The sequence below is a fragment of the Acomys russatus genome, chromosome 8 (assembly GCF_903995435.1).
Source record: "Acomys russatus chromosome 8, mAcoRus1.1, whole genome shotgun sequence".
NCBI lineage: Eukaryota > Metazoa > Chordata > Mammalia > Rodentia > Muridae > Acomys > Acomys russatus.
In genome coordinates, this window is record NC_067144.1 from 66,147,785 (window position 1) to 66,160,286 (window position 12,502).

The following is a 12,502-nucleotide window of genomic DNA, read 5'->3' on the forward strand; positions in this document are numbered from 1 at the left end:
CAGAGACGCACACTTTGTGAGGACAAACAGAAAGGAGCCTGAGCTGCTGGAGCCCACTCCGTACGAACTTGTGGCCTACTGTAGGAAAAGAAAGAAAAGGCCCTGGACTGTAAACAAAACAAAACAAAAGGCATGGCATTTAAAACTATGCTTAACTAATGAAATAGCCGAGCAGCGCCTCTATGTGTAAATCTACAGGAACTTTTCTTACTGGCAGCCAAACTTTGTAACATGAAAATAATGCACTTGGTATTGATTTTAGAGACACTAAATTCTGTACACTGTTAAAATTTGGTTTTAACTTATAAAAACTATGCGTATGGTCTGTGACTTCACTCTTTAAAAAGGTACTTTATTGCAAAAACAGCCTTTTAAAAAATGTTTAAATAGGGGTGGGGGAAAATGTTTAAATATATAAGGCTATGAGACATTTTAAAATGAAATAGGTAAACTAAAAGAGTAGTTTCTTTTTACTATCAATTGTTCCTTTTGTATGGTTGCTAATTGTATTAATTTCTCTTGGGGAAAAAAAAGTTTTGTTTGGGTAAATCAACTTTCTTATGTTTTATTACCTGTAAATCTGACCCAGCCTTGGTTTGATAACCAGGCACTAATGCATTTGATACAATGCCTTTTTTTCCAGATGTATTTATTTATTATATAACAGTGTTCTGCCTGCATGCCAGAAGAGGGCACCAGATCTCATTATAAATGGTTGTGAACAAAGGAGCAGCCAGTGCTCTTAACCTCTGAGTCATCTCTCCAGTGCCTCCCTGACTTTTTTTTTTTTTTAAAAGATTTATTTATGTATGTATATAGCACTCTGCCTGCATGTACACCTGCAAGCCAGAAGAGGGCACCAGATCTCATTATAGAGGATTGTGAGCTGCCATGAGGGGAATTGAACTCAGGACCTTTAGAAGAGCAGTCAGTGCTCTTAACCTCTGAGCCATCTCTCCAGCTCCCAGATACAATGCTTTTAAGATGACCTGGGCATAGGTTAAGTTCCAACTCCATGGGCACTGAAACAATTCTGAGTTAGGCATAAACATGCAGTCTACATTAACAAGCTATTAGTTCAGCTCTATTGGAGTCCACCTCAGCTTCCCAGGATGCGAACAGATCCTAACAATCTCTCATTCCTTTCTCAGGACAACTTTTGGTCTATTATCATCAATTTGAAAACAAATCTGGGAATTGTGCTTATCTTGATTCTTGTCGTTCCAGTTATTATCTGAGGACTGAAAAATGCCCTACGTGCCACACAACACAATCTTTAGACCCCCTTTCTTAAAATATCAGCTCATGGAGGGCCACTGTGATGTCATAAATAATAACTACAGCAGCTTTGGTCTGCAACCTTTTCTTGGGCCTAATGACAATTTGCTCTCTGACTATTAAAAGTCACTTCTTGGGACATGACGATTCCCCCAGGATGGCCTGGATGGTTTCTCTCTGTCTAATGTCCCTGAAACTACAAAAACTACAAGCCCAAGAACAGGTGGTCATGCTTTGGCAAAATGTGCCCTTAACACTACAAGACTGTTAAAAATTGGGTTGGGGTAATAAAAACATGATTATAAAAAAAATAATTCTTTTCCGTCATGGTTTATCTGTGATGAACACATGTCCAGGGACAAAAGTGATCTATGTTTTAGAACAACATACATCTATCCCTGCCAAATGAACTCTGTATAAATAAAAAATAAAACACTCTGACTACTAGTTGGTCAGGATGTAAAACTCCTCTTGAGGTGGGGCAGGGGGTGGGAGGGGGGGGGGGGATGGTAGGAAATGAGAGTGACTGGCTCATAAGGTCTATTCAGGCTAACAAAGACAGATTTAAAAATATATATTTAACCTCCTTGTTTTTATTAGCAATATTAAAAACTGGTTATAACCTGGGGCATACAGGGAACTGTTGTGCTCTAGAGTGATACGCCATGTAGGGGTCAGGGAAGTTCCCAGTCTCTGTACTCAGATATCTTAATGCTGAAGGAGTTTCGCTGAACAGCCGTCATTTTATTATGGACTGTTGAAGACAACTGAGATGTGCAAATCGTCGGTTGCCTTATGAATGATTGTATTCTTTAAAATATCCTTGACTGAGCTGGACATGGTGGCACACTTCTGTAATCACAGAGGCAGAAGGGGTTGGTTTGCTGTGAGTTTGAGGCCAGCCTAGTCTACAAAGAAAGTTCCAGGGCAGCCAGGGCTAGTACACTGAGAAACCCTGTCTCGGGAAAACAAAACCAAACAAACCAACCAAACAAAAATGTATCATTAAAGATTTGATTCAGAAGCCAGGTGGTGGTGGCACACGCCTTTAATCCCAGCACTCGGGAGGCAGAGGCAGGTGGATTGCTGTGAGTTCAAGGCCAGCCTGGTCTACAAAGGGAGTCCAGGACAGCCAAGGCTACAGGGAACCCCTGTCTTGAAACACCGCCCTCCCCAAAAAAAGATTTGATTCAGATACACCAAGACACGGAGGAATGCTGAGGCCTGCTTCTTCTGGGTAGCATAACTTTAGATATTCTTACTTCAGGCCCACCGGCCACATTATCTCAGCTCGTTGCTGATGTAGAAGGACCTCTGTACACGGTCAGGTTGACCATAAACTATGCTTATGCTCAATGAGAAACTCTATGGCCTCGTTGTTCCCAGAAATCCCCCCACTACAAGTCCATCTGCCTCCAACTGCCAGGCACACTTTCAAGGTACACTAGAACTTCTTGTTAGCAAAATAACTTGAGTCAGAGCTGACCATCCTGTTCCACCATTGCCCCCTTATATGAGATAATTGTGGTTTTCACAAGCTCTCTTGCTCTTGACGTCTCTCTATATAGTGGGTCTCTATAAATTTGAGGCCAATCTGGTCTACAAAGTGAGTCCAGGACAGCCAAAGCTACACAGAGAAACCCTGTCTCAAAAAACCAAAACCAAATGAAAAAAAAAAAGTTATTATTTGTATATTAATTAAAAGCCAGGGTAGTTTCAAAGCCAAAGCTTTGGGGAAGAAAAACCTGACAGACTAACTTTTGACTACTGATAACAAGCACAGAGAGTTGAAATTTTCATTTTATTTTAAAAAGTCTGGATATAGCCAAGGATTAATGGTGGTCCACAGGTGACAAGGTAGGTAAGTCTGGCATCTCTGTAGATGTCTTGGCCCATCATTCCCTCTTTCTGCCTTCACTTCGGGATTCATGGCAGAAAGAGAAAAGCAGCAAACTCTTCCCCAAAAGTCCTGCCGCTGTAACCCACAGCCAGATGTAGCTACCAGAGAGGCCAGGAGGGTGAACAGGCAGCTTTTCCAGGTTCCTCAGTGAAGGTGTGGGAAATGCCTAACAAGTGGAACCACCAAAATTACCCTCACATATAATTTGTCTTTCAAACGTTTCTATGTTTTAGTTTTAGTTTTTGAGACAGAGCCTTATGTATCCCAGGCTAGCCTTGAACTCCTGATGCTCCTACCTCTGTGTTTCAAGTGCTGAGATTACAAGCATGCGCTATCAAGTCCAGCTCCTGTCAAGAAGTTTCCAGCAAGTTCGAGAGATGGCTCAGTGGTTAATAGATGGCTATTGCAGAAGACCCAAATTTGGTTCCCAGTACCACACTGGGCAACTCAGAATGTCCTGTCTTTCCAGCTGCATGGGCTGTGATGCCCTGAGTACATGTATGCGTGCATGGTTGTGCATTCACCCTTGCAGGACAGAGAATATCAGAAAGCCTGAACTCAAGGGTTATAGGTAACTGTGAGCTCCCTGCTATGGAAGCTGGAACTGAATTTAGGCTCCCAGCGATAGCAGCATATGCTCTTAATCTCTGAGCCATTCCCTTTAAGTTAGTAACTTAAAGTTTATACATTGAAACGCAGTTCTTTCAGGCATGTAACTTTTTTTTTTGAAGGCAGCTTTTTTGTTAATTCCTTTATTTTTATTTTATGTGCATTGGTGTTTTACCTGCATATATGTCTGTGTGAGGGTGTCAGATCTTGGAGATACAGACAGTTGTGAGCTGCCAAGTGGGTGGTGGGATTTGAACCTGGGTCCTCTGGAAGAGCAGTCAGTGCTCTTAACTGCTGAGCCATCTCAGCAGCCCAGGCACAGCATTTTTTGTTTTGTGTTTTGTTTTTTATTTGTTTTCTGAGACAGGGTCCCTCTATGTTAGCCATGGCTGTCCTAGACTCACTTTGTAGGCCAAGCTGGCCTCGAACTCACAGCGATCCTTCTGCCTCTGCCTCCCGAGTACTGGGATTTAAAGATGTGCGCCACCATGCTTGGCCTGGCATGGCATATTTTAACAAACAAATTTCAACTGTATTAATTTTTTTTCTTATGTCCGCAACCCTATAACATTCTAGAATGGAACTAAAATTAAGTTTCTAGAAAGAATGGGAAGAAATAATCGAAAGAGGAACAATGGCCCAACAGGCATGAACACCCCCTTGCTTAGTCACTGTCCTTCTACACCAAAGAACATCTGGAACACATCCCCACAACCCCTGGCATTTAAGAACTGGTACAGCTGACCAAAGTCCATGTGGTTTCCTCTGGCTCCATGGACACTGAAGGCCTTTTCTTCAAAAACACAAAACTTCCGTTGTTTTTCCATTCCACCAGTTGTACTGTCAAAAGGAATATCTTCTCGATGGCGAATTAAAATTCTCTTCCAGTTTAATTTTCTGAGCCTGGAAAATAGTTTTTCAAAGTGGAAAATTTCAAAATGTATTTTCTACAGCACTGAGAAGAGAATTTATAAGGCCACTTATCAGAGTTGGGAGTGGTTCTAGATGCATTCATCCCAGCACGTGGGAAGCAGAATGCAAATCTCTGTAAATTAGAGACCAGCCTAGTATACATAATGTGTTCCACACCAGCCAAAGCTATATAGTGAGGTCCTGCCTCAAAAACAGAACACATGGGCCAGGCAGAGACAGCACATGCCTTTAATCCCAGTGTTGGGGGATGGTATTTTGATGTTAATTACAGTTTGTTGTCTGACCCACTTTTTCTTTAATAAAAAGCCATCTCACCTGGGCAGGGCAGAAGATAGGTGGGGCTAAGAGAAAAAAAAAATTCTGAAAAAAAGAGAGGACAGCCAGGGAGAGAAAGGAAAAAGACCTAAAAGAAAGAGAAAAAGGCCGCCATGGGTTAGCTAAAGGAAAAGCACATGGCTGGCGTGGATGGAAAATCCAGCCCAGATAAAAAATATAAACAAGTATATGAGATTATACATAAAAAGTACCTTGATAAAAATTATTAAAAACAGATGGCCTGAGATTGAGACAGGGACCCCACTATGAGAGGTAGTTTAAAGGATTGATATCTGCCCTGCCCCAGGTTAACTAAGGCTATTTTAAAATATAACACGTGTCTGTGTCTTGATTGATTACTAGCCGGGCCTACAGATAATACTAATAATACATATAATTTTAAAAACAATATCCCAGCACTCGGGAGGCAGAGGCAGGCAGATCACTGTGAGTTCAAGGCCAGCCTCGTCTACAAAGCGAGTCCAGGACAGCCAAGGCTACAGAGAAACCCTGTCTCAAAAATCCAAAAAAAAAAAAAAAGAAAGAAAAGAAAAGAAAGAAAGATAAACCAAAACCAAAACAAAACATACACCTGGGCGGTGGTGGCGCATGCCTTCAATCCCAGCACTTGGGAGGCAGAAGCAGGTGGATCTCCGTTAGTTCCAGGTCAGCTTGGTCTACAGAACAAATCCAGGACAGCCAAGGCTATACAGTGAAATTCTGTCTTGAAACAAAACAAAACATACTATAAAAAAACAACAACAATGAACTACTTGCTGGTGTATGTTGCTGTGAGGAAAGAGGCGTCTCCCAGGGGCTTGCTCTAGTGGGTCTGGGTTTGGGTCTATCTAAACATTCTGTGATGGTCATCACTACTATCTTCCACTGGAATCCGATGCAGGGTTTTAGTATTTAATCATTTATTTTGTGAGAGGGTCACGTGAATCTCAGGCTGGCCTCTATCTTGAGATCTGGGCCCTCCTTTTTCTACCTTCACAGGGCCAAGATTCCAGACATGTGGCTCCACGCCTGTTGGCTGTGGTGTTTAGGATAGAACCCAAGGCCACGTGCACGCCAGGCCGGCACTCTAGCAACGGAGGAGCTACAGACTCGGCCACTGTTGCAGAGAGTTTAGTATCCTACAAATCTCTGACTCCTAAACTGCTTAAGGAACTTCCCTCAGAACTAGATAGAGAATTAGATTAGTGTCTATCCTAATGCTCACGGATAATCTCGCTGCCTCACAAACTGGAAGTTCAGCATACTCTTTAGATACGTAGGAGCAGATTCGTGAGCACTGATAGGTCCTAGCCGACATGGGGGAGGGGCCTCGCAAAGTGTGCACTCTGCTAGGAGAGGAGGATAATGCTGACTCTATGTGAAGTCGGCCTTACCACCCACATGAAGATATCTCCCCTCAAACATGTTTATTTCTACATCTCTAGCACCATATTTCAAATTACCATTACGGATATGATACATAATATAGGTGAAAGCACACCTTGACCAGAATTCTTCGCAAGCACTCTGGGGGCCTTCCACACACACGACACCAGGTTTCCCAGGCATGCTAAACCCGGACAGGGACAGTTCCTTTGCCCACTCTAGAATGTTTTTTCGTTTGCATTTGTTGTAGATGTGATGGCTATAGATCCAGAGCCTTGTGAGAGTGAGATCCGCTGGCTGGACCACGCTTTCCTTGGCAGAGGAGGGGAAGGCATCTCTACTGACATAGTCAGCCGCATGCTCCCTCACCCACTCTGTGGCATTCAGTATACAGACGTCTCCCAAACAGTTCTTCTGCAGGTATGCTGTTAGATCTGTGTTCAGCTGGGTCTGCTGGGACCTGCTCAGTGACACTGATCTGATGGAAACACAGGGGGGTGGGGGTGGAATTTCAGTCAGTTCTCTTACACAAGCAAATAAATGCAAGAATTACTTTTATTTTCACATCAATTTTGACCTGTACAGTGGACACGATGTCTGTGACATACCTGACTGTAATTTCAGGCAAGACTGTAGGGTATTTAAAGGGAAGAATGCAAGACAGAGAAAACATCACCTGAGCAGTGGAGGAAGAAGAAAATGTTGTAAGTGTTATTTTAATACACACACACACACACACACACACACACACACACACACACACACAATTCTTGACATGCTCCAATTCCCTCCAGAACAGAAGAGAATTACCATTGCTTCTTCAGAGAAGTCCACGTTCATATTGATCGTAAAGTACACTTGTGACGATCGCCCGTCCATTGTCCGCGTCTCAATACAGTCTTTCAGCTCTGCTAGTGCCAGCTGGTCGTTCACCATGAGCTCACTCTCACCAGGGAACATACTGGCCAGCAGGTCTAACTCGGAGAGCTGGGCCTCTGCGTGCTCTATGTCAGCCATGCTGAGACATCTGTAAGTTCCTGAGGAGTTAAGGAGAAGTGAGAGGGTTTATACATACAATGTTAGGATAATTCAATAGAGTGACAGGGTCTTTTCCTTTAAAAATACTTAATTTCTAGCTGGGCGCAGTGACACACACCTTTAATCCCAGCACTCAGGGAAGTATGGCAAGTGGATCTCTGTGAGTTCGAGGCCAGCTTGGTCTACAAAGAGAGTCCAGGACAGCCAAGGCTACACAGAAAAACTCTGTCTCGAAAAAACAAACAAACAAACAAACAAAAAAAGCAAGCAAACAAACAACTTAATTCTGTCAGAAAATAAAAAAACTAGCCAAAGTCTTTCTCCTGTTTTTCTACTTTCATATATTATACGCTAAGGACCAAAACACTTGGCCAGGGCTTGGGGTAGCTTAGTAGTTAGGACTCCTACCTGCTCTTCCAGAGGACCTGAGTTCAGTCCCCACTGCTCCGTGCTGCACGGCTCACAAGGGCTTGTAACTCCAGCCCTTGGGAACCCTATGCCCTCCATGGGTAGCTACAGACATACGACATGCAGTCGCACTCGCACAGGCGCGCGAGCGCGCACGCACACACACACACACACACACACTTTTTAATTAAGAGATAATCCTGCCAGTGTGACATCCAGAAACTCTGTCTCAAAATAAATAAATAAATAAACAAAAAAGAGATAATATGTTGACATTCCTAAAAATCTATGCAGTAAAGTATTCTATATCTACACAGCAGATTATTTAGACAGTTGATCTGGTATTTCTAGGTACAACAATGGCCAGTCTCCTTGAAGAAAACAAACTATTTGTAGTCAAAAAGCTACCCCAATGATATAGTCAGGGATGGCTGTGACCCTGGAACCCAGGATGAACAGAATAAGACAGCAAGTTATGTGTCTTTCAAGAAACTATTCATGTTTACTAGTCTTTTGCAAGTTTCATGTATTTTATATGCATGGTGTGTGTCTGAGTACCGTGTACAGGACTGCTGCCTGAAGAAATAACAAGAAAGCATTGGGTCCCTGGAATTGGCGTTAGAGATGCTTGTGAGGCACCATGTGGATGCTGGGACTTGAACCTCATTCCTCTGGAAGAGCAAGCAGTGCTCTTAACAGCTGAGCCAACTCTCTATCCCCCACTTACTGCTCTTTAAATGGAAGAGCCAGGTGTGTTGGCGCACGCCTTCAATCCCAGCATTTGGGAGGCAGAGGCAGGTGGATTGATGTTAGTTCGAGGGCAGCTTGGTCTACAAAGCAAGCCTAGAACTGCCAAGATAACAGAGGAAGCCTGTTTTGGGGAAGGAGAAGGTAAAACGTCCCATAGCTCCGGCAACCCCTTTTAATGGTTGAAAAGTACAAACTTAGAAAGCAGAAACTGCAGAATAATCAACATCATCCACTTTCATCCGCATCCTTCCTCCACCTGAGCCCTGCATTCAAGCAGATGCTTCAGGCAAGACTCCAGCTTCCGGCCAGGTATGGTGACGTAACCCTTTGATGCCAACGCTCAATTAAACTGAGGCAGTGACTCAGCAGAGGGAGGACAGTCTCTTTAAGTTCAATACCAGTCTGGTCTACACAGAGGGTTCCAGGCCCGCTAAGGTTACAGAGTAAAAGAAAAAAAAAGAAAAAGAAGAAGGAAAGAATGAACTTAAGAAAGAAACTAGTGTAACAACTATACGTAAACAAATAAATGTTATAAAGTCATTAAAATAGACATTGTTACTAATGTTCATGAATCTGCTGAAACAGACCCTTGGCATGTGACCCACACCTGTAATCCCACACTCAGGAAGGCAGAGGCAGGCAAATCTCTTGTGAATTTGAGGCCAGCCTGGTCTCAAATCAAGTCCAGGACAGCAAATCCTGTCTCCCGAACAAAACAAACAGTAAAAAGAACAACAAAGTATCATTGTTGTAATTATTAGCTGTTACTATTTTACAGAGCTTTGAATCAAAGCCAGGGCCTGAAGCAAACATGCCAATGCTTAGAGACATAATGGATGGGTTGCCAGTTATAGGAGCACAAGCCCTAAACCCAACTACCTGGGAGACAGAGGTAGGAACAATCAGTCTGAGGCCAGCCTGATCTACATAGTGAGATTCGGTGTCAAAAGTAAAATAAAATTAACAGCAAAAAATAAAATGATTCGCATCAGTAAAGTGCTATATGAGTGTCTTCAATGATTTTTGCTGGTCATTAATTCAACAACTGCTTCCCAAATACCTATGTGTGCCAAGCATGGTCCTCGACACTAAGCATATAATGACGAATAAAAGGGACAACAAATATCACTGCTGTCACAGAGGTTTACGTTAGTGAGAGGAACTCTTGACATCAAAAAAGGGGTTTTGAGCTGGGTGTGATGGTGTGCGCCTTTAATCCCAGCACTAAGGAGCAGAGGTAGGTGGAACGCTGTGAGTTCGAGGCCAGCCTAGTCTAAAAAATAAGTCCAGGACAGCTAGGGCTGTTACACAGAGAAACCCTGTCTTGGAAAAAAAAAAGAAAGGAAAAGAAAAGAAAAAAATCCCAGAACTTAGGGGGCAGAGGCAGACAGATCTCTGTGAGTTCCAGCCTGGTCTACAAAGAGAGTTCCAGGACAGTCAGGGCTATTACACAGAGAAACCCTGTCTGGGGGTGGGTGGGAGGATCTTTTTCATGTGCTAAGTGAGTAACTGTGAAGACTCTAGACACAGCAAGAAGAATGAGCAACCGTGGGCCAGGGGATAGGGGACTGTGTAGAGTTACAAGGAAAAGCCATTTTTTTGGGTTGTCAACTTGACTATATCTGGCTGGAATCAACTAGAACGCAAGCTGCTGGGCACTTCCATGAAGGATTCCCCCCCCACCCCCCGAGACAGGGTTTCTCTGTGTAACCTTGGCTGTCCTGGACTCGATTTGTAGATCTGGCTGGCCTCGAACTCACAGAGATTCACTCCCAGAGTGCTGGGATCACAGGCGTGTGCCACCAAGCCTGCCTGTGGAGGATTTTCTTGACCAGATCATTTTTTAAGTGGTAAAACCCACGCTGAATATGAATGATACCTTTTCGTTGTGTCCCAGATAAAAAGGTGGGCAAAGAGGTAACTGTTCTTGGTCCGTCTGCCTCACTGGCAACTCATCTACCCTGTTCCTACTGCCTTCCTCTGATGGTATTCGAACCACCTTCTTTGGGATTCAGGATTTCTCTAGTAGCAGACTGGCACTGCTGATGCAGAAAGCCTTGTAGACTGCGCAGCTACTGGATTCTCATCCTCTCCACAATGACAAATCTTTTTTTTTTTTTTTTCTGTTTTTGGATTTTTTGAGACAGGGTTTCTCTGTGTAGCCTTGGCTGTCCTGGACTCGCTTTGTAGACCAGGCTGGCCTTGAACTCACAGCGATCCACCTGCCGCTGCCTCCCAAGTGCTGAGGTTAAAGGCGTGTGCCATAGATCTAAAACTTATTTAAATGGATATAATTGTGGGAATGTGGCACTTGGTTTTTGCACATTAAGTAATAGTATCTATTAATAATCTATTCGGTGGAGATGCACAGCAGTCAGTGGGGTATACATTATGGGAGACAAACAGAAGTAATAAATAAGGGTAGCATGGAGCAACCGGTGGACGAGCAGCTCCAAGAAAGAAGTTGCTAATCAGTTATTTGCCAAATTATTTTCTCTTCCAAGATTTCACTCCCGTTTCCCTTAAAAAAAAAAAAAAAGAAGAAGAAGAAGAAGCCGGGCGTGGTGGCGCACGCCTTTAATCCCAGCACTCGGGAGGCAGAGGCAGGCGGATCTCTGTGAGTTCGAGGCCAGCCTGGTCTACAAAGTGAGTCCAGGATGGCCAAGGCTACACAGAGAAACCCTGTCTCGAAAAACAAAACAAAACAAAAAAAACAAAACAAAAAAACAAAAAAAACAAAAAAAAAAAAAAAGAAAAGAAAAGAAAAAGAAAAAGAAAAAGAAAGAAGGAAAGAAAAAGAAAGGAAAAAAGTCCTTAAAATAAATTTCTGGCTTAAGACATGTGATTGCTTTGAAAAGGTAGATAAAAATGTGAATTTTCTTAACGGGGACAATTTTCCCTTTTTGAGAAAGGGCCCTCCTGGTTAGCCAAGAACTCGCTATGTATACCAGGATGGCCTAGAATTCAGAGATCCACTCCAACCAACCCTGCCCCTGCCTGAGTATCCCCCAGTGCTGGGAGGAGCCACCACGCCCCCTGTGGGATTATTTAAGGAGCTAGACCCAAAAGCAAGTACCCAGCTATAAACACGCTAGCACGCACGCAGGCGCAGTGACTGCTGACTGGCCAGCGGGAGACTGTGGGCGGGGCCAGGAACACCAAAACCGAGTCTGACAAATGGGCGGAAGTGTTGCTTCCTCCACTGCCCGTTCGAGCCCCATGTAGAGAGATGCTCTTAGTTCCGCTTCGCATGAGCATCCAATGCCATACTCACCCAGAGCCGAGGTTCCTGTACTGCAGACACCCCGCGTCTAGATGCACCCACAAGCCGGGCGTGGTGGCGCACGCCTTTAATCCCAGCACTTGGGAGGCAGAGGCAGGTGGACCGATGTGAGTCCGAGGCCAGCCTGGTCTACAAAGCGAGTGCAGGACAGCCAAGGCTACACAGAGAAACCCTGTCTCGAAAAAACAAAATAGATGCACCCACAGCACAGCTCTCACCGGCAGGAAGACGAAAGGGAACAGTGCGACCTTTGAACCCTTCCTGCGGGAAGCCAGCTAGCTCTTTGTGGGCAGGCGCCTGCGCAGAGAGGACCTAAGTCCCGGAAGCAGGAAGCTCCTCACTTCTTGCTTAGGATGGGGCTTGACGTCTGGAACAGCGAAGGGATACTTTGATCCTCCAGGTGCTTCCTTGTCCTGGTTTTTATTCTTAACCCTTCACCATCCTGGACTCATTGTCTTCCTGAGTGCTGGGGCTGTGGGAGTGTTACAGGGCCAGCAAGTCCAGAACAAATCTTTCTCAGCGCGAGGCAGGACTTTAGGTAATGCCTAAGCGGCTGCAGCAGAAACACTTAATAGCTTACATAGGGTAGCCAGTTTTGTCAC

General features: G+C 44.1%; 1 protein-coding gene across 4 annotated transcripts; it reads right to left on the reverse strand.

Annotated features, from left to right (window-relative positions):
• Positions 1–4,275: 4,275 nt before the first annotated feature.
• On the reverse strand, positions 4,276–12,269 carry Rwdd2b (RWD domain containing 2B). Of its 4 annotated transcripts, none has more exons than XM_051150170.1 (5): positions 12,119–12,269; positions 7,232–7,458; positions 7,030–7,097; positions 6,537–6,899; positions 4,276–4,690 (listed from the first exon to the last, which is right to left on the reverse strand). In XM_051150170.1, exons 2-5 carry the CDS (start codon positions 7,436–7,438, stop codon positions 4,456–4,458), a joined length of 873 nt encoding a protein of 290 aa, XP_051006127.1. In that variant the 5' UTR covers positions 7,439–7,458; positions 12,119–12,269; the 3' UTR covers positions 4,276–4,455. The 4 variants fall into 4 exon arrangements, with proteins under 4 accessions (XP_051006127.1, XP_051006130.1, XP_051006129.1 ...); XM_051150173.1 differs by having other exon boundaries at positions 12,105–12,129; XM_051150172.1 differs by lacking the exon at positions 12,119–12,269 and adding an exon at positions 11,892–11,972.
• Between the last annotated feature and the right edge of the window lie 233 nt (positions 12,270–12,502).